The 22,851-nt window shown below is 42.5% G+C and overlaps 1 protein-coding gene across 4 annotated transcripts in view; it reads right to left on the bottom strand.

Annotated features, from left to right (window-relative positions):
- Window positions 1-22,851, bottom strand: part of DCDC2 (doublecortin domain containing 2) — a 165,929-nt gene that overhangs the window by 97,663 nt on the left and 45,415 nt on the right. For all 4 annotated transcript variants that reach the window (XM_045057058.1, XM_023253620.2, XM_045057060.1 and 1 more), the window contains exons 4-8: window positions 18,514-18,590; window positions 18,233-18,364; window positions 12,518-12,664; window positions 10,438-10,492; window positions 4,005-4,167 (exon numbers count right to left, since the gene is read on the bottom strand). In XM_045057058.1, the coding sequence (XP_044912993.1) occupies window positions 4,005-4,167; window positions 10,438-10,492; window positions 12,518-12,664; window positions 18,233-18,364; window positions 18,514-18,590 (574 nt within the window). The remainder of the gene's footprint in view (window positions 1-4,004; window positions 4,168-10,437; window positions 10,493-12,517; window positions 12,665-18,232; window positions 18,365-18,513; window positions 18,591-22,851) is intronic.

Raw genomic sequence — 22,851 nt, 5'->3', positions numbered from 1 at the left:
GAAGAAATATGTCACAGCTCTGCTTGAATTATTAAGCTTTACTATTACGGAAAGAAACAGAGTCAGAAAGAAAAAAAGAGAGAGAGAGAGAGAGGGAGAAAGAAAAGCAAAAGCAAAAGACCTAAAATTAGAGGCAGATTGCCATCTACAGACAGACATTAGCACTGCTCATTCATACAGCGTCAGAAACCCGAGTATCAGCAAATACCAACAGTAAAAGACAACACGTATGACTACAGTCTTAATCACAATGAAAATCAAGACAGCCTACCAAGCCTCTTTTTTGAAAGTAACATGAGAATAGAATATAGGCGACCATCACTGGATCAAAATTTTGCACAATTTAACATATGATAGGAGAGGAACTAGACATTGATCCTTGCTCTAAAACGTTAACACTTTAAAAGAAAACTGAGTCAATTACTTAATTCCAAATTTAAAATACTGCTAAGTAGGGGGAAAAAATGTTTCATCTCTAACATCAAACTCTCGCTTGCGTGTTTTACTCGGTATTTATATATACTACAGAAGGATCACCACAGTAAGTGTAGTTAACATCTGTCACCATACCCAGTTACAAAAAAAAAAAACACTTTTTCTTGTAATGAGGACTTTTCATATCTACTCTCTCAGCAACTTTCAAATATGCAACATGGCATTAAATTCTTGCATTTTGCACTCATCTTGACTCACCACATACCTTCCCGTACATTTTGCTTACCGTGCCTCTTGCTTTTACTTTTCTAAAGAGTAAGAGCCCCCTTGGGATAGGACTATCCAAAGGCTTGGTTCTAACTACTAGGATAAATGACATTAAAGCAAAAAGCCATTGCAATAAAAAATGAATATGAAAGTTGACTTAAGGAATCAAAAAAGAGAGATTGACTACTATAACCTGGAAAATTCTGATAGCCAAAGACATCTGGAGGGAGATCTGATAGGGGGAAATGGCTCAACTTTCAAAAGCATGGACTTGACGCTAATATCCTTATGCTTGTCAAGGGATGATTTAATCTAGTGAACTGCACAAAATCTTTTTTTTTTTTCATTTTCCCTGGAAAAAATTGTTTTGGGAAGCCAGGATTCATTTTCCAGGTTACATGTTCTTTCTATCAAGATGAAAAGACACAAAATGCTTCATCTCAATTCTTATATACGCTTATATGTACTGAAGAAACGTAAACGGATCACGTGAGTTTCTTACTGGGAAAAAAATCCACTCCTCAAAACCGTCACTTGACAGACACTAGCCGTCGTTCCATGAACAGTGAGATCCGGCGGTTAGAAACCTATGGCCCACACGTTGTAACATGTCCCTGGAACACACACACTTACCATGGGCAATTATCTAACACAACAGCCAGGCTCTCCAAACACGGGAGAAGAACAACCATGGGTTTCTACCTTCTCTTGGCGCTTTAAAAAGAAACAACGCGCTTCAACGTTCAACGAGTTATTTTCATCCCCACGGCGATACGGCTGTTGCTGGAAACCGCAAATTTCTACAAAAGCAAAAATCCTGATCATCTAACTTTTTAATAAAGGTCACTTTCCAGTGAAAGAGGGAACTGTTGACACAGACTTGTGATTCCAGGTCTCCCCACAGAAGAGAAACAAAGTAAAAGTTCCCTTTCTTCTTAGAAACAACTACTAAATTGAAAGACTTTAAATGGATATACATCGGGTGGCTCAGTTGATTAAGCGTCTGACTTCAGCTCAGGTCACGATCTCGCAGTTTGTGGGTTTGAGTTCCGCGTCAGGCTCTGCGCTCACAGCTCAGAGCCTGGAGCCTGCTTGGGATTCCGTGTCTCTCTCTCTCTCTCTCTCTCTCTCTCTCTCTCTCTCTCTCTCTCTCTCTGCCCCTCCCCTACTCGTGCTCTGTCTCTGGGTCTCAAAAATAAATAAACATTAAAAATATTTAAAATAACATAAAAACAGACGTATGTTAGAGGGAAGAACTGGGATTTTTCACAGGCTAAGAAGAGCCTCTGAGAAAATAAGCAAGTAACATTTTCCAAAAGCCTTTAGTAAAAAATATCTGTGAAAGTTTAAAAGAGGTCCTACTTCATCATGGGTTTCAAAGTATTACAGAGACTGATCTATGTTGGGATGTCCAACGTTCATTCCCCAATATTTACTGTCTCCTATCAGATCTGTGCCTGGTGTTAGGAATAAAAACAAGACAACTGGTAGGAAGACACAGCACAGGGGGCTTCACCATCTAGTGTAATGACTGACATGAAGCCTCTTATTTTTAATGCTCGTGAACATGGAATGCCACGTTCTTGTAGGCTAGCTTTCTTTGTTTGGTGCCTGCCATCAAGCACACATTCACTAAACATTTGTTGACTACGTTTTACCTTGGCCTCCCCTGTTTCATAGCCACCAAAAGGGATTATATAAACTTAAAACAAAAGCAAACTTGAAAGCAAGATCCTTTTTTTTCTTTTTTTTTTTTTTAAGTAAGCATCACACCCAGTGTGAAGCCCAATGTGGGACTTGAACTCACGACCCTGAGATCAAGACCTGAGCTGAGATCAAGAGGTCGATGCTTGGGGCACCTGGGTAGTTCATTCAGCTGGGTGTCTGACTTTGGCTTAGGTTGTGATCACACGGTGTGAGTTCAAACCCGGCATCGGGCTCCTCGCTGACAGCGCGCAGCCTGCTTGGGATTCTCTCTCTCTCCCGCACTCTCTGCCCCTCCCCCCCCCTCAGAATAAATAAACTTAAAAAAAAAAAAAAAAAAACAGAGTCAGATGCTTCACTAAGTCACCCAGGTGCCCCTAACACAAAACCTTATCATGAACCCACATTTTGTAGATAGCTGATGGGGCCCCCAAAAGTTAAGTGACTTGGCCGAGGTCCATAGCAGAACTGTAACCAGAATCTAGGACTCCCCGTCCCCAGCTGGTCTTCTGTCACCGAAACCTTAAAGAGGTCAAGCCCCCTCCATTGTCTCCTCTGTCACTGGCTCACTCAGGCAACCCGTTTCTTTAGTCTCACACAGCTTCCCGACAACTCTTCCACCACGGGGACCACATCGTGTGGACCCCTACAAGTTCCCGTGTCCCCTCAGCTGTGGGGCCCACGTTAGCCGGAATTCTAATGTGACTCTGCGCGTCGACCTCAAAATAAGCTGAAGCTCCCAGGTGGAAGACAGAGCGCTGGCCAGGAACTTGAAACCACGGCCCATCCCTCGTCTTCCTGGGTGCCCAGCCCGGCCCCTTGCGGGCATGTGAGTGGATCCCGGGGTGAGTGGGGAGCAGTGGCCCGGCCAGCCCTCCACGCCCGCAGGCTCACCCCGCTGACACTGTGCATGGGATGAGGCCAAAAAGAGCCCACCTTCCCAAAACCACCGTGAAAGTTCACAATCTGCACAAATTTCGTACCGATGAAAATTTTTTTAGAATTATTTTTTAGAATTTTTTTTAGAATTATTTTATTTTAGAATTATTTATTTTTTTAGAATTTACTTTAGCATTATTTCTGTATCTGCTAATGCAAGATACAGAACCAGTTTGGGTACATACTGTCTACTGGCAAAGTTTTGTAGTATCCTCTTGGGTATCAGTAAAATTAGTAAAACATCTTTTCGGAGAAAGGAAGCTGTGACTGACAGTGACTCATGATCGATGTGGACGAGGGTTGTAGACACACGAGAGAGAGACCAATGTCAACAGTAGTTGGTCAAAACGTCAATCAAGCCCTTTCAACAGAAGAAAAGGATGACAAAATTTACCTTTTTCTTTAAGACCACCACAAGAAATATTTTATCTCAGAACCCGTGTCCTTGTACACGACCTCTAACTATAAACTGAAACTTAGCAGGAAAAACAGAAGAATCTTGTACACAAAGATTCTTCCTTGGAAAACTCTCCCACGTGATGGTCAGGAGTATCTTCTGCGGGTCCAGAGAAACAGATCTATTTAAGAATCAAAATCGTATCATAGCCTTGAGAGGATAAACAATAAAAACAATGTAATAGCAGGAAGGACAAACTTACCGCTGTCTGGAACTATCTGTGGTGAATTCTTTAACTTTACATTTTGTTTCCCTTTTTTGGGTTTTTCCAAATTCACTTCTTCTTTTTTCCCTTTCCTCTTCGGGGGCTGAGGGGATGTGTTGTCGCTGGATCCAACTGTTGACTTGGACTGACGATCATTTCCCTAAGTGGCAAAAGATTGGAGATCCTTACCATTGGCTAACCAAATCCCAAAGCAACTCCTAGTCCATACGAGTCATGAACCAGCAGTAAACGGGGCAGGGGCGGGAGACGAATGGATTCTGCTGAGTCCCCGCTCTCCGTCTTAATATCCACGTTAACTTCTCCAAATGCCACAGGAAGGGTCTAACAGAGGCAGGAGAACAAAAATAATAGCTAAAAAGTGTTGAATACTTAACATGTACCAGACATTCCAGAAAATTATTTCAATCCTCACAACCCTGGGAGACAGGCGCTGTGACGCCCCGTTGCAAAGAGGAAGCAATGAGGTCATGGAGCCAGCAAGCTGCTGCCTTAACCATCCTCTCCCTCCTGTGACTTCTGGAAAAAGCAGCAGCTATCTGTTGGCTGAGGAATCGCGACAGCCTTCAGTTTGATTCACCGGTCTAGAGACACCTCCTCAACCAACGGTCACCGTGAATGTGCAGGTGTCATCATCCAAGGACACACACACTATGCTTGTAAAAATCCTCAAATCCGTACTCATCCGACAGCGACTGCCACACTCCCTGGAAATCACAAATCCAGAGTGACACAGACACAGCGGCTTAAGACCACACCCGGGCAAAGGCAGCCACCAACTGTCACACATTCGGCGGAGCCTCTGGAGGTGAAGACTCTGCATCTGCAAAGCAGGCTCCTTATCACGAAGGTGAGGTTGAGTTTCGAGGGCTCCCATCACTGGCCTGAGAACAGCTCCTGGGGCGGGGGCGGGGGGGCAGGGGCACATAACCCACCACAGGGGTGGCTACCACACACACCCACCGAACAGCTGTGTTCGTACTCCGTCACTGCTTGCCCATGCCTATGGCAAGAAACTCCCTCCTACCAAGAGCACCTTGGTCCCTTCCGTGCTCAGGTGCTAAGCCCACCTGCATGCAGAAAGCCTGAGGCTGCAGGTGGTAGAAAGAACGAAAGTTCCAGAGACCGAAGCACCTGGCTCAGAGCCACTGCTCTGCCACTAACCACCGAGGGGACCCTGGGCTAACTAACTCCTGGCTTCTTTGATCCTGGTTCCTCAGCAGTTGCATGGGGCCAACGTACCTGCCTTCAGGTCCTTCACGAGAAGGAAATGGTAACACTTATAAAATAACTAGTACAGCGCCTGTCAGGCAGTATTTACTCAGTGAGCATCAGAGTGCTTCTTCCAAGAGCAGAGTTAGTCTCTTTTTCTTAAAAATCGTATTGAACTCACACCATATTGGGTGAAATCTTTATGCAACATCTGTACCATGCTAGGATCTGAAAATAAATGTAGTAATATTAAATAAACAAATCTGCCTTGAAACCTATTATAACTGTTCATTTTAAACATTTATATATTCAGCCATCCAGAAGCATTTAAATGGTTTTAGCCATCACCCAATTATGGGTAGAAATATTCACAGCCTTACAAATGAAGTTATTTATGCTACTTTGTCGTAGCCTACAAGAAAATGAATTATGCATAGATTTATTAACAGTATGAAAACTTGTCCAAATCTATAACACTCCTTTGCATAATTTAATTTCCTATTCCAGCTGCAATTTAAACATACGTTTCCATTTAATTATTGCATTAACAGCAACCAGAGTTGTTGGTTTTTTTCTTTCCTTTTCTCCAATGATTCTTTCCCACAAGGCCATAGGCTGCCTGGCAGAGAGACAGACAGGTAACATGATTATAGTAGAGGTTCCAAAACCATCAGCCAGGCCTCATATCCCCACCTATTTTCAATTGAGTCCATCCATCCGAGATTTTAAAACTTTAAAAGCCTTGGATGAGTGAAGTAACCCTTCTAGCAAGCCTACTGGAATGTTCAGAGATGCTGTTGAACTTCCGAGGATTAAAACGAAGCTGAATGTAGAAGAACCTCTCTGAATCTTGGCAGGATGGCCTTTTACAGCTGTCTGGGAGAAGTCATTTTCACAAGGGGGAAATAGAAGCCCCATCCTGCAGTGCCTGAGATTCACACGATTTTAAAAACCAGCTCTCTTGTAAACTATACAGGAAGTTCTGATATACTACATTACTGATAAGGACACTCAAAAGGGCGATTTGGGAGCATCAAGAAAGGCTGGTGACTTCCAATAACATAAGGCACAGCTTTGGAAACCGACATCCACGTATCCAATTATGGAAGCACCAACTTGCATTCTCAGGGATCTTCCTTTCTTTTCTGAGACTTCCACGCGTGACTAATAACATAGATACATAAATAGAGAGTTGTGGCTATTTGGGGGGGGGGGCATAGGTAAGAGGGGAGTTTTGCTATCTTGTACAGAAAAAGCAGTATTGTTGAGTACTTTCTTACATTCTAAGTACCCACTTGACACAAATATGGTATCACTGTCACCATGTCATAGATAAAGGGGATTATCTCTCTCACGCTTACCCAGGTCTGGTTTTTCTACACGAAGCTGCCTGATGCCAAGGCACTACAAATATTTATAATATGGCATGATTCCCTGAAAAGACCACCTGCAAGTGACAAACTGGGTCAACATGCCTGAGAATAAGGAGTCAACAAGCAGCCTGATTTTACAGCGTGTCCTATGCAAACACTGGACCCCGTGCGGTATCTCGACCACTGCCCTGCCTCTTGCCCCACACACATCAGTGTATCTGACAGGAAAAGCAATCTGCTGGCTCAAATAAACAAAAGAACTGAAAAGAACCCTTCCATCTCCCCTCACTCTACTGAAACTGGGATTTTTTTAAAATAGTTCCCTCGGCGCTTTCCAATAAGGGCCACTCAACTCATGACCACAGGAAACGCATTCCCAGTCCCCATGAACAGGTGCCAAAGGAACAGAGGCCATAAAACACCAAGTTTCGCGAGGGATCTGCCTCACGCGACAGCCTCTGCCATGCGTGTCTTTCAGAGACGCACCCCAAAGGGAGACTTCTAAGCAGGAAAGTAGACCCAGAATCAGGCTGGCATTTCTCTCACTTGTGAATCCGGTGATGGTAAGTGTGCAAAAAAAAAAAAAAAAAAAAAAAAAAAAAAAGCCCTTTTATCCATCCTGGACTCAGTTTCCCAAAAGGCAAAATAGAGCTTTGGAAACATCTGGACCTTATCTTGCTTCACGATGACTTTGGGATACACAGATAATCGTATTGGTTTTTTTTTTTTACCAGAACTTTACCAATTATAATATTGAAATCTGTAAACTACTCATCACAAGATGTAATAGCCACATGGTAATAACAAACAAGAACAACTTTTAGCCTCTGGTTTTAGTTTTCAAATCTCTGAGTTCGCACATCTGCCACTAGGGGGCACCCTGACACTACGCGGGGCTTCCCGGCTGCTACACCACAGCCTCCCCTATGATGGGGTGTGTTTCCACTGTGAACAGAATTTAACATCATCCACGCATATCTTCCTTCTGTTTTCAAGGCTAGAACTGCACGCTAAAATTACTCTCCATTTGCTCGCGTCTGCGATTCTCCCAGCACTAGGCATTTGTGTAAGGAATGGCTTTCTGGTCTCGTCCTGCTCTGCACGGGGCATTCCTTAGGGGCTCTGGAAGGGCCTGCATGAGCCCAGAAGCCCGCACTCCCTACCACAGGGTGGATGCGGCTGCACTAGGCACTTACACACCAGCAGGGGCCCCCTGTGCAGACTCTGGTAGCTTTCCAGCCCGCTTTTAATTTTTTTTTTACTAAACTCTATCAGGCCACCTCCCGCACTCCCCTTCCTCATGCAGTAGAGCAATTCCTAGAAAGCCTGGTGAGAAATGAATTCATAAAAACCCAGTTCTGCATCCCCTTTGATCCGTATCACGAATTTGAGGGTGCTTTTCCCGCTGACTCGGCAGTGATTCCCAAAGCCCTGAGCTGGGTCTCCCCTAGCCGCTTCTCTCCCACCCCCACTCAGTGCCAAGCAGCTAATGATCTTAAAAACATGTACATTCTCCAGGGACCCAATTAATTAAAGGAAAGGAGTAAATGAATCCTTCTGTTAAAAACTAAGTTTGTGACTTTGGAATTACTGACCAAAGACGGTCTCTCCATGCAGCTCCCTGCCCGTCATTCACACACCTAGACAGGTTCAGTAAGCACCTGGTACGTGCCAGGCACGTTATGACTCTGCTCAAATACAACCCCCTAAAGGAGGGCTGTCCTGACCACCCAGATGCTGCAACATCCTCTCACTTGCTCTTCCCATTCCTTGATGTATCTTTCCTCAAGCTTATCCCTTATCCTCAAGCTTAATACCAAATGCATTGTCTGTTTCTCTTTTTCCACCTCTAGAATGTAAGTTCCACACACTTCGTGTTTTCTCTAGAATCTCTCCCTCCCTCTCCGCACAAGCACTAATACAATACCCAGGACATAACATGCACTCAAGAGATGCCAACAGCTACAATATACTCAAGGAAGAATGGTCACAGACATCCATGTCACCTGCAGCCACCTGACCAGGTCACCTGCATCACATGCCTGGGTCCAGCCACCCACCGCCTCTGTTCTTCCCCAACCCACTTCTCTGCAGACACCACACGCAGAGTGATTTCTCAAATAAGTAAGTCCAACATGGGGCATGTGGGTGGCTCAGTCCGTTAAGCATCTGACTCTTGATCTCGGCTCAGGTCACGATCTCACGGTTCGTGAGATCAAGTCCCACTTCGAGCTCTGTACTGACAGGATTTACATGATACACAAAAATGGGGTGAAGGGGAGGGGAGATACCTAAACAGTATCAGTACCCAGCATTAGCTTATTTCACAAAATATCAACAGAAAAACTTTGCGTAGTTAAATCAGGGGAAAATGTTCAGACAGGGGGACATGTCAAATCCATTCTGATCACTGCCGGTCAGGCAATTCAATCGAAAGAGCAGAAAGAGAAGCCTCAGCCAGAAAAAGCCACCCCAGCAGCACTCCAGCTGGGATGAGACTCATCACTGTGAGGAGGTACCACAGGCTAAGAAGTTAGGACTAAATGCTGGTCACAGTTCTCCCAGGAGAGCAGTTTAATGGACATCTGCTGAATTAACAATAATTACTGTTAACAATAATAAACAATAATTATTTGTTAAATAACAAGCAAGTGGATGACTGATGGATAGGGAAATATTTAGAGTGCTTCTCAATCTTTTAAAGAAATACAACAGGATTGTCTTCTTTTTTTTTTAAACAAAGACTTCCTCTTTAATCTTTGCCAGAGACAGAAAACCAGACTGAGAAAGACCATTAATGTGACATAATACAGCATTTCTTCTACTTCTTGGGTTTTTTTTAATTTTTATTTTTTTATTGTTTATTTATTTTTGAAAGAGAGAGACAGAGCATGAGCAGGGGAGGGGCAGAGAGAGAGGGAGACACAGAATCCGAAGCGGGCTCCAGGCTCTGAGCTGTCAGCACAGAGCCCAATGGGCTCAAACCCACAAACCGTGAGATCATGACCTGAGCCAAAGTCAGAGGCATAACCAACTAAGCCACCTAGGCACCCCTTTTTAGGTTTTTTTTTTAAACTTCTTTTGAGAGAGAGTGAGAGAGAGCAAGCAAGCACGCGCAAGTGTGGGAGGGGCAGAGAGAGAGGGAGAGAGAGAATCCCAAGCAGGCTCCTGCTGTCAGAGCAGAGCCCAATGTGGGACTCAAACTCATGAGCCAAAGATCGCAACCTGAGCCAAAGTCAGACGCCTCACGGACTGAGCCACCCAGGCACCCCGCATTTCTTCTACTTTTATGTATCACTTCCCAGATTTCAACTGCAACATAAGTTATATCAGGCCTGTACACAAGGAAAAAGATTGCCTACTTTGAAACCTGTATTTTAAAAATGTTGGTTCAAGGGGCACCTGGGAGGCTCAGTCGGTTAAGTGGCCGAATCTGGATTTCAGTTCAGGTCACGATCTCGTAGTTGGTGGATTCGAGCCCCTGGAGCCTGTTTGAGATTCATTCTCTCTCTCTCTCTCTCTCTCTCTCTCTCTCTCTCTCTCTCTCTCTGCCCCTCCCCCACTCCCGTTCTCTCTCAAAAATAAATAAATAAACAAACGAACAATAAACAAATAAACAAACGAACTTAAAACAAAAATTAAAATGCTGGTTCACTTTGAAGAGCTTAGCTGTAACACTAATGTTTTAGCATTGTTTCACATAAGTGCTCACATGCCACAAGGCAGGTAAAGTTTTATTTCTTCAAATTTAATTGAAACCCAGAGAACAGTCTCTCTGTATCACATAGAAATATAGAACATTAATGAGTAAAGCATCTGATACTTACACTCCCTTTAGACTTTCTGGATCCTACGATAGGAGGTAGTGAAGAAGACTTCTGACTGCAGAAACAAATTGCAATTTAGAAATCTGAACGTTATTTACAAATAACACGTAATGCCAGATAATTGTCATTCCAACTTGTCGTCCTGACCTGCAAGTCAACTGTTGACGGACATCGGTGTCTCACAAAAAGCACCACATACTTTTTCCCAATTTCACAAAGACCACCATAAAGTTTCCAAATTGCCCTCCAAAAGATTTTTAAACTATTTTAATCAATGCTCCCTTATACTTTTAGTACCACCTTAAAGTGTTTCATGGCATTTTTATTCAAATCCCCCAATTTTCTATATGCATTTCAAAAAGTCATTTCCTAAGCTGAGTAATTTTGCCAGATTGAGTCAAAAACAGTAAATTTCCATTCTTTTCATAATGTCTGCAGGGTCGACCGCAGAAGCTCAGACACGGCAAAACACTGGTGTTTGCTTCCATTCAGGGAGCTAAACTAGTCATTCTCTACAAAAAAATAAAAGTTCTCCTTGGCTATAAGAATGCGGTTTCAGAGATGTCTGTGTTGTTAGGAAGCGTCTTGGAACCCAGTGAACCTCTGAAAACAAGACCACACGTCCATAAAGGTCTTACTCGTTCGGTTGAGTGAGGCCACCTGTGAGCTACAGCTCTCTCACTGCCCTCAAGTACACGCTGAGGCTCATGGCAGGCGAACCCAGTGTTGCTGGGTTTGAGTTCGTAGATGGGTAAGGACAGCCATCGATCAGTGTGCTGGTAAAGAATTCTAAAGTGCTGGAAAACCACGTGCTCTTGCACACCCCAAACACCGCCCCCCTGAAGTTCCATTTCATCCCTTACTTATTTAGAAACCCTTGGCCAGTCTCTCCTGATAGCTTGATAAAGCTTGTGCTCTGTCTGCACGAGTGTCTGTCACACACCCTAGCAGAGGACAACCACAAAGAGTCCGTTTCTGATAGCGAAGTGGCCATAGAACCACTGGAAAAAGCAGCACCACGGGCAAACCAAGGGGCGCCTGCATCCACCAGGGCTCTGAACCGATGCCTTTGCCAGCCATCAACTCACCTGGAGTGAGGCACCCTTCACAGACACAGGACATCTCATAGAGGCAACAGAGTATTGCATGCAATTAAAAGGGTAATCTTTACGGGTGCCTGTGTGGCTTAGTTGGTTGAGCAGACATCCGACCCTTGATTTTGGCTCAGGTCATGATCCCAGGGTCGTGGGATCAAGCCCCACGTGGGGCTCCACACTGAGCTTCGAGCCTACTTGGGATTCTCTCACTCTCGCAAGCTCTCGCTTGCTCTAAAATTAAATTTAAAAAAAATTTTTAAGTATATTTACAAGTTTGCATGTCATAATTATACTCTGTATCACTGCTTTATTTACTTATGCAAGTGGAATTATATCGCTTTTATCTCTTCCTGTTATTGAAAAGCCTGAGGCACCTGGGTGGCTCAGTCAGTTAAGCATCCGACTTCAGTCCGTGCTGACATCTCAGAGCCTGGAGCCTGCTTTGGATTCTGTGTCTCCCTCTGTTTCTGCCCCTACCCTCATGCTCTTTCTCTCTCTCAAAAATGAATAAACTTAAAAAAAATTAAAAGGAGTATAAAATATTGTTTTTAAACTTAAATGTTTTAAACTTTTAGATGCTTGTATATCCACCAACTAAAAAATTATCTTGTGCAGCTAAACAGTGGAGACATTATTAAATGTCTAATAATGTATGCTACAAAGAAGTCCATTGCCGTGTCTCCTTCACAAAAATAAGCCTTTATATTTACTATGACTTCATAAGTGAATGGTTAAAAAATACTATATTGTCTTTCATAGATTCCCCAAAATTGTATTTTTGTGCAAAAAAAAATAAATCTCCAATCTCGGCAAAAACAATAGCTAGATATATAGATATATAGATATAGATATAGATCTTCCCCATGCTCTCCATTCTAACTGATAATCAGTAAGATTATATAAAATAGACCAGTGGTGAGCATTAGACTCGTTATTTCAAGTGGTAACTAAAGTAGGAGACACGAATGAGGGGGAACACTCACCCATAAGACCTTCTCATTGTTGACTTGTCAAACAGTAATTCACTGTAAGGCAGTTTCTTGAACCGATCCCTGCCGACCGCCACGTAAAACTGCCCATTCTCCAACTCGGCCCCGCTCGCAACCAGTTTTCCTTCTAACGTGTAGAGTCTGCCAAAAATATGAATGCCAACAATTCAGCTCTTAACAAGCATGAGAGAGCTACTTAACATTACAAAGTTCAGTAAAAATCCTCTGCTCTTATGCTGGCTCATTTGTTACTAATTCTAATTATTGAATTACAAGTACCTCAAAGTCATTGGCTTCGATTAAATGCCAGCGTGATAATCCACACAGGACATCGTCCCAAGAAACCTTAACCATCCAACAGGGGGATCCCATCTTGCTGCCATAGTAAGGTTTGGGACGGAGAGCACGAACTTGTACAGGACACGGGGCTTTAAATGGAGCTCCACTCCCGCTGAAGATCGATTCTTCTATTTCTATTTTGCGAGCACTTTTAAAATTTATTTTCTTGGGGCGCCTGGGTGGCTCAGTCGGTTAAGCGGCCGACTTCGGCTCAGGTCATGATCTCGAGGTCCGTGGGTTCAAGCCCCGCATCGGGCTCTGTGCTGACAGCTCAGAGCCTAGAGCCTGGAGCCTGTTTGGGATTCTGTGTCTCCCTCTCTCTGACCCTCCCCCATTCATGCTCTCTCTCTGTCTCAAAAATAAATAAACGTTAAAAAATTTTTTAAATTTATTTTCTTAATTTATTTGTCAGGTTGACAAACTTATTGCATTCTGTGCAAGAGCCCTCAGCCAAAATCGTACATCCAAACACACAAATGGGGTCAGACAACAAGAGGCAAAGGAGCCCATTACCAGGATTAATGGTGCAGAACCACATAGCATTCCTGCCTCTTTCTTTTTGGGTTGTTGTTTGTTTGTTTTTTTTTTTTTTTTTTGGCCTCCCCTCATCTTCCCAGAATCAAGGGATTTCACAAGGACTTCCCTTTACTGTAAAACCACTGCTGCAAACTACAAGGAATATGTTACTTATTAAAAGAACAGTGATAACTCTGCTAGACGATTTAAACGTGTCCACACAATCTTTTTTTCTCCCCCTGAAGAACAAGAAAAAGCAGACTATTAGAAAACAACACCAGAGAAGTAATGCCTATTCTTGAAGGTTATAAACAGAGGAGTTAGTGACTGGAAGGATTTCAAGATAATCACTAAAGAAAATGCTCAGACTTCTTATATTACCTAATAAAGGTTACTGACATTTGCAAAGAAAAAAAAAAGAAAAGGCAATGATCTGTCTGCTTCTTTACTGATTCTGTAAATGGCCATATCAAAAGGAGCCAGCAAGTACAAAGAAAACAGCCACAGAACCCCCAAAATGTGTACGGACGGATTGCGTAGAAAGATGCTCCTTCTATCCCTACGAGTCTAAATACCAACACTTAACCCAGATTTTCTGGTTTTCCTGCCGTTCAACCCAGACCAGGATGTCTGAGCAGTGATGCTACTGGCCTGTTGGACCCGACAATTCTTTGTTGGGGGTGAGGGGAGCCTGCCTGTGAACTGTAGGATGTTAACAGCACCCGCCTCCATCCACTAGATGGAATGGTAGCTGCCCTGTCCCCAGGTGTGACGAACAAAAGGACTCTGGACACTGCCAAATGGCCCCTGGAGGCCCAATCGCCCCTGGCTGACAACCACTGGCCTGGACCCAGACCTTCATCTTCCTCCACAACAGGAAGATCTGAGTCAGTAGTTCACTTTTATGGCTTGAAATTAAAAGGCGGCTTCACTCTGGATCTGGAAGTAGCCAAGATTTGACTGATTTCTTCTGCAGGTAGTTACAGGTGCTGAGTAAATTCTAACCCAGGTTTTAGCCTTCTTTTACAGGACTTTCGTTAACCTGCTTCTTCCCTTTGTTACAAAAGGCAAGACACATACACAGGGAGTTGAACCAATTTTAATGGGACGCTTCTGATATATACATATACTGAAGCACAGGGAGGGTCCAACCAGGAGACTTTTTAATGTTCTGTGAAAGGAAAATGGGCATGTCCCCAGTGACCAGCAACCAAACCTCACTCCTATCTGGCATCGCACTGAGAATTAAATTTCTCCAAGTATTCAAGTATGGGGCGGGGGGGGGGGCATATATTTTCATTTCTGCATTTATACTCGCATATATTTGATTTGTGTATACCAGTACACGTATGAACAGGTGTATCTGGGCATACAATTGTGTGTATAGATCTTTGCATGCTTTATATTATTTATTGAGTGGGTTTACATTTATGTATATGTCAAAAAATACAACTGTATATCTAACAAATATATAAATATAAATATAAGTGTGTATATATATATATATATATATATATACACACATACACACACACACAAAACTATTGGGGTCTGCCTTCACTCCTGACACCAAAATAAAATCCAGAAGGATCAAAGTTTTAGGTGAAATTTAAAAGTACAAGATGAAAACACTACAGGATATTTTTATAATCTTGGAATGGGAAAAACCTAAACTAGTCATAAAACTTAATGATCGTAAGATTGAAAATTTGCACCAAAATTCAACTTAACTATATATCCCCCCCCAAAAAAATAACAAAAAACACAAGGAATATCAAAGACATAAACTGGAAATATATTTAAAACTCATATGAGAGGGGCATCTGGATGGCTCAGTCAGTTAAGCCTCTGACTTCAGCTCGGGTCATGATCTCAGGGTTCATGAGTTCGAGCCCCACATCAGGCTCTGTGCTGACAGCTCAGAGCCTGGGGCCAGCTTCGGATCCTGTGTCTCCCTCTCTCTCTGCCCCTCCCCCACTCATGCTCGGTCTCTGTCTCTCTCAAAAATGGATAAACACGGGGCACCTGGGTGGCGCAGTCGGTTAAGCGTCCGACTTCAGCCAGGTCACGGTCTCGCGGTCTGAGTTCGAGCCCCGCGTCGGGCTCTGGGCTGATGGCTCAGAGCCTGGAGCCTGTTTCCGATTCTGTGTCTCCCTCTCTCTCTGCCCTTCCCCCGTTCATGCTCTGTCTCTCTCTGTCCCAAAAATAAATAAACGTTGAAAAAAAAAATTTAAAAATGAATAAACATTTAAAAAAATTTTAAAAACTCATTATGAGAAAGAGCCAATCTCCCTACTACATAAAGAGTGTCTCTAAATCAATAAGATAAAAATGCAAACGTAATACAGACAGTTCATATATAATGGAAGATAAATTTGTGGCATTTATTTAGAGAATAACTTAGAAGTTAAGCGCACAGGCTCTGGAGCCAGACTGCCTACTCAGGAGGCCTGAATCCCAGCTCCGCTAACCACTACCTGCCTAATCTTGGAGAAGTAACTTCCGCCCCCCACGCCCACCCCCCATCTCGTGTTTCATGTTTACTAAAAACGAATAATAACCCTACTTACCTCACAGGGTTGCTGACTTAATTAAGTTTAAAACGTAGAACACCTGGGAGAATACCTTGCATGCAAGAAAGGAGCAGCAGATGCTGTTTCGGTTGTTACTGTTGTGTATTAAATAAATAAAAAGCAAGAAACGACGAAATACTGTGTTTTCCCAACGTGAACGAAAAGACAAAATGTTTGATACTTTTACAGTATGGATGAGAGGAGGAGAACCAGGCCGTTTCATGTACTTTCAGTGAAAGTTCAAATCAGCACAGACTCTCTGGAAGACAGCTGTCAGTATCTAGCAAAATTTTATTTCATTTTTAATGTTTATTTTTGAGAGAGAGAGAGAGAGAGAGAGACAGAGCATGAGCAGGGGAGGAGCAGAGATAGAGACAGACAGACAGACAGAATCTGAAGCAGGCTCCACGCTCCGAGCTATCAGCACAGAGCCCGATGCGGAGCTCGAAATTGCGAAACATGAGATCATGACCTGAGCCAAAGTCAGACTCTTAACCGACTGAGCCACCCAGGCACCCCTCTAGCCAAATTTTAAATGCATCACAACTAGAAAGCAATTCGACATCTATACTTCAGTCTCCTGATAAACTCTGCTTACATACAAAGACATGTACATGTACTAGCATAGGATAGGAAATAACCTAAATTTCCATCAAGAGGAGACTCTTAAAACAGATTAGGGCACACACTTAAAATGGAATATTTTGTACTCATTAAAAATTGTAAGATAGAGAGCTATTCCTGCTCCAAGATTTGCTGTTATAGGAAAAACATCAAGGTATGTTTATATACTTACTCATACGTGTGTGCGATGTGTGTGTATGTGTGTGTGTGTGTGTGTGTGTGCGCACGCGCCCATCTGTGTTTTTAAGAAATAAAAGATGTACGTGTTTCCGAATGCACAAAATATTTCTGGAATAATGCAGAGAAGTATTAGAGAGGGGGGTGGAGAGCCAAGGTGAGACAAAACACTTTTAGGTCTTTTGTCCTGTTTGAATTTTTTTCTTACCACATCTAAAGTATTACTTTCAACTGCATCTAAATACGTGCATGCGTATTTATATTATTTATATATACCTGATTATATTTAAAATCCCAATGGCTGTGAAATTATGCATATTAACAGGTGAATATGCATATATTAATCTGTATACAAATTTAACTGAAAGAATATGCAATATTCTGATAACTTATTTTATCAGATAGGTCTATAAAAAGATATGCAGACATACGGATATGAAAACAGGCACAGGAAGTTGAAAGTAAAAGTATGTTAGCAGAGTATGTTAGAGAGACTGAGAGAAAGACAGGATCTGAGAATAACAGAAAAATCTGGACTGGATTTCAAACATTGTGTGTCACATGGTACATAGATTCTTAATATGTTCTGTCTTTGCACATATTATTTGTAACTCTCCCACCAAAAAGAAACCAAATAAGTCAGCCTTCATCAAGGGATAATTTCCTATACTTCACAATTTAAAAGCCACGATTTGAATCTTCACTTAAATTTCATGGGGCACCTGGGTGACTTAGTTGGCTAAGCGTCCAACTTCGGCTCGGGACGTGATCTCACGGTTCGTGAATTCGAGCCCCGCATCAGGCTCTGTGCTGACAGCTGGGGGTCTGGAGCCTGCTTAGGATTCTGTGTGTGCATGTGTGTGTGTGTCTCTCTCTCTGCCCCTCCCACACTCATGCTCTGTCTCTCTCTCTCCCTCTCTCAAAAATAAATAAAACATTAAAAATTTTTTTTTGAATTTCATAACTTGAGGAAATGCTCTTGCTTTCTGAAGTTTAAGTGACCCCACTTAATTACCTCTCTAACCTACCTCCTTCTGCCTTAACCCATTCAAACCTGCTTGTCTCTGTCTTTTTATGCTAGGCAAATAGGTTTGAGCATCAAGGAATCAAAAATATCTCCTGGAAAAAAAGACAGCTAATTAGAGCCAAGAAGCTAGCTCATTCAATAAAAACTCCTTCTCAACCAAAAGAAAGTGGACATTTACCTATTGGCTCTAAACTAAAAGAACAAAAACAGTTAATACTTGAGGATGCACTACTATGTACCAAGGACTATCTTAATCTCTTTATGTGGGTTAGCTCACTTCTAACAGGAGTCTATAAGGTAAGTACTACTACTTATGTTACAGATAGGGAAACAGAGGCAGATAAATGGAGCCTCACCGGAGAGCTGAAATTCACAATCTGGGGACCAGTGACTCCGGAGCCTGCTGGGGTCACCCTGAACAGTTGTGAAACCCGTCAGATTGCCCTGATGTACCTGTGGACAGCCCCGCTCCTCAGAGTTATTTTGTCCGTGACCATTTGTAGGACATGATCCCACTGACTCAAGGTTTTTCTAGGGATGAGGAGGCGAGAAGCCGGACTTATGAGGTCTCCATTGGCAATCAAGCTGGGGGAAAAAAAAAGAGAGAGAGAGAAAAAAAAATGAATGAGCCACACCATCGGAAACGGTCATACTTTTAACACCACGGAACAAATTCCAAACCACAAGGAAAGCAACCAAGCCGCCAACCTCAATAGGAAAGGGCTCCAACTTACAAGATAGTGCAGGGCTCCTGCAGCGGTTTTCTGAAGCGAGCCGACACGTTGAGTCTCCTGTGCATCACCGGTTTCACCTTTAGAAACAAACACATGTAAATCACTGAGCTTCAGTTTTCTTTCTTTCTTTTTTTATTTTTTCCTAGGAATTAAAACTACAGGCATCCAAGGAATGGGCTTGTTAAAGATCTTGTTGTTGTTGTTTTTCCCCCCACTTACATAGAGCCCAGAGGGTATTATTACCTGCCCTGCAATATTACCTGCCCTTAACAAAGCTCTCAAGAAAAATTTCCCTTAAGCTCTGGCACACTGCCTCACAATTGGGCTTACTGTGAGAATTTTAAGGCAACATTTTATATGTTTTTATTTATTTTTTTAAAGACACATTCTAGAAGTGACTGGCCAAGTAAGTTTGTTTAGTTTATTTATTTATTTTGGGGGAAGGGGGAAAGAGAGAGAGAGAGAGAGAGAGACAGAGAGAGAGAGAGAGAGAGAGAGAGAATCCCAAGCATACTCTGCACCATTAGCACAGAGCCCAACATGGGGCTCGAACTCAGAACTGTGAGATCACAACCTGAGCCAAAGTCAAGAGTCAGATGCTTTAACTGACTGAGCCACCCAGGGGCCTCATACATTCCTTTCCATAAAACAGAAACAAAGTAATTCTCCAGTCACAGCATACTTCTCTCCCGTGCTGAATCTGGGGCCCCCCCGGGCATGTGACACCATCACATTCTCCCCAAGGACTCCACTGCTCCCCTCTCCAACAGCCCACTTTCCTGGGTCTTTGCTTCCAGGCTCATGGCTGCTGCTGGTGAGAAGCAGGAGCCCCATCCCCACACCCCACCCCTGCCCCAGGACACCTGCTCCCAGTAGCCCTCTCCTCCCCGTCAACCACTTGTGTTTTTTCCAGCAATGAGCTGTCCAAATCCCTCCCTCTCACTCTGAACTCTAAACTTCCATTCCAGACACACTTAGCAGATCATTTTCTTCCAAACTTAAGGAAATTGGGGCCAACAGACATGAAGCCCTTGGAGCTGCCTTTGCTCCACAACTCACCTCATCCACGTCTTCTCCCACTTTTCTCCTTTCCTGCCTGTCTCATGAGGACCCTTTATAGAGCTAACCCTGACCTTGATTTTGTCCCCAGCTGCCTCTGCTCCATCCATTAGTCATCTGCTTGACTTAAAGCTGCCGCCACATCCTGGTTCCCTATTGCCCCTCCCAGCAGTTTTCCCATTGCACTTACCATCGTCTGACGTGGGACACATTTTATTAAAGTAAAACCTTGGTTTGTGAGCATAATTCGTTCTGGAAACATGCTTGTAATCCAAAGCATTTGTACATCAAACTGAATTTCAAGAACCATTGGCTCAGTTGTGATCATGTGACATTCAGCGTCCTGAATGACTCCTATTGCGAGACACAGCTCGTTTATCAGAAAGGTTTGCTCGTCTTGCGGAACACTGGCAGAACAAGTTACTCGCAATCCAAGTTTTACTGTATTTGATTTTCAACTACTTGCCCCCTATTGTGTCCCTTTTGGGTTACTCTCAATATTACCTAGTAATAGACTGAGCACGTACTTCATACTTTTTTTTTTCCCCAAATGTCTTGCCTCTTAACCTTGATAAAGACCTTCGTTATTGGACTCTTGAAGGTGAAGGTGAATATGTTATGTAAACAAATAACTTCAAAACTCTCGTCAAACTGACTAAAATACGCTATTTTTATTTAGAGCATGCATATCTATAATATATACAGAAATTCATAAACACATGATTTAAAAATAATTATATAGTTCTGAGTATATAAGTTCTAACTAGAATTAAATCAAACCACTGTTCTGAATAATAGTTGTTCTCCTCATTCTGCATGGCCAATTTTTCCCCAAATGTTCATCAGTAAGTAGCCAGTTGAACTGAAGATTAATCTTAAAGAGATATGTGAGTCATTATAATTAAATTAACTAGGCTGTTTTCAGATATACTAAGAATCTCAAAATATAATCCAAGTAACATATGTCAACTGAAAAAAAAAAAAGAAAAAAGACCATCGTATAAAGCAATTCAAACTTTTTGGAAAAAGTACGATTTTTAATTTACAATGCATTTTCAAATAATACCTTCAATCACACACACAAAAATAAGTCAAATCAACTGCACACAAGGGAAGCTTTTCCAGAACCCTTAACAGGAATGAAATATTGGTCGCTTGGTGCTAACCTACAGAATTATGGCTTTAGATAATGGAAAACATAATAATAAGTTAGAATATGTTTTTAAATTCGTAAATTTTCTTATTATCCCATGCAATTTCCCTTGCCCTTCAGACAGTATTTGAAATATGATTATAATGTTAAGCATCAACACACCTAGTTATGGAGGGATGGATATACCCCAGGATGGAATGTGAGGTACTCGCAACCCAGACCCTTGGGTGCCAGGGACAGCTTTCATTAGTGACTGACCACTGGCTACAACGTTAGTTGTCAAATCCACGACTATGGAATCAAGTCAAGTGAAAAGGTATCAATTCAAAACTCAAAACTGTTATAATCTGTTATAAAAATAAACTCAAGGAAAATGAGTTTTCCTTTTGGACCCACATGCTTACAGCGGACCTCTTGCCTGGATTCTTCACTGAGTTCAGCACTGTCTTGGAAAAACCAGTGTATTTGGATATTGACAAGTAGAGTCTGACCGGAGAGAAGAGTCATTCCCTCAGTGGAAGTTAGATAGGTAAACAGGTGGGTAGGTATTAACTGAATAAATATTTGGCTAACATTTTTCTCGGAACTAGTTCTAAAGAGAAAGATGGCAAAAGGGGCATTAGACATGTCCGCTCTGTTAGAATGAGGTGAGCCAGGACTCTAGTCTTCAGACAGAAATCACAGGTGCTTTCCAAAAGATCCCTGTGTCTCTCATTTCTTTTATCGTAATGTTTTTATTTATTTTTGAGAGAGAGCATGAGTGAGGGAGGGAGGAGCAGAGCGAGGGGGGCAGAGGATCTGAGGACGGCTCAATACGGACAGCAGCGAGCCCGATATGGGGCTCAAACTCACGAACCGTGAGACTATGACCTGAGCTGATATCAGACACTCAACCAACTGAACCACTCAGGTGCCCGTCTCTCATTTCTTATTTAGATTGTGTTTATGTCACAGATGGCCATATCAAACAATTTTTAATGCCCACAATGCTTATGTGAACCTGGTAAGTCTATTTGTGATTTAACTCAAGTTCACAAATTCCACATCACACTTAGTAGGACAATAATCACAGCTGGGTCACATTCAAGTTAAAACCTACATGACTCAAAAAGTATGAATCTGTTATAAAAATAAACTCAATGAAAATGAAATTGTTGCTTTGAAAATATATATTTGAAACAACAACACCAAAGTCTGCAAACGGAGTAACTGAGTAAAGATCTACAATTCTGAAACTCCAGCACTGACTGCCAAAACTTTTGACGTGAACCAATTCAAAGCCTCACGCCTCATTTTCTTAATCTGCAAAAATAGTGATAATCCTGCTAAACTAGCCCAAAGGGATGCTGCATGAACTAATTAGCTAAGTGGCAATACCACTCCCTCGGGCTGTTAGGCTGAATGCTTCAGAGAATCCACCTGCCTCAAATCTCAGCACGGATACATCACCCTCTTGAAACCTCTTGAAATCTAGCCCGAGAAAATCAAAGTCAGTCTCAGGACCTAAGGAAATGCTGTTAAATAGATGCCATCCCAAAAATCTAGCGACCACTGACCCCTCGTGAACACCCGTTATAAAAATTTTTAAGTCAGTATTAAATAACTTTTAAGAACACATACCAGGTTTTTATGACTATCCGTAAGATAAACTTAGGCATTTGGGTGGGGGGGGAATGTAATGAAGCTATTTATTTGAAAAAAATATAGGCCAACCCACACAAAGAGATCTCAACTCTATATTTTCCTTATTGTTTGGATTGAAGAAAAAGTAGGTTCTCCAAATGGGAATCTTTGAGGAAACTTTGTTAACTTCTTTGCAGAGACGGCACACAGCATCAAAGAGGAGAACAAAGTCCTTTACAAAAATATTTAATCAATTTTCACCAATTTTTTTACAAGTTTTTATTTATTTCTTTTGAGAGAAAGAGAAAACAAGTGGAGGGTGGGGCAGAGAGAGGAGGGGAACAGAGGATCCACAGTGGTCTCTGTGCTGACAATGCAGAGCCTGACGCGGGGCTCAAACCCACAAACTGCGAGATCATAACCTGAGCTGCAGTCAGACTCTCAACTGACTGAGCCACCCAGGCGCCCCTAATTTTCACCATTTTTTGATAAATGAGAAGAAA

The sequence above is a fragment of the Felis catus genome, chromosome B2 (assembly GCF_018350175.1).
Source record: "Felis catus isolate Fca126 chromosome B2, F.catus_Fca126_mat1.0, whole genome shotgun sequence".
NCBI classification, from domain to species: domain Eukaryota; kingdom Metazoa; phylum Chordata; class Mammalia; order Carnivora; family Felidae; genus Felis; species Felis catus.
This window is presented reverse-complemented; position numbering and strand designations above follow the sequence as displayed.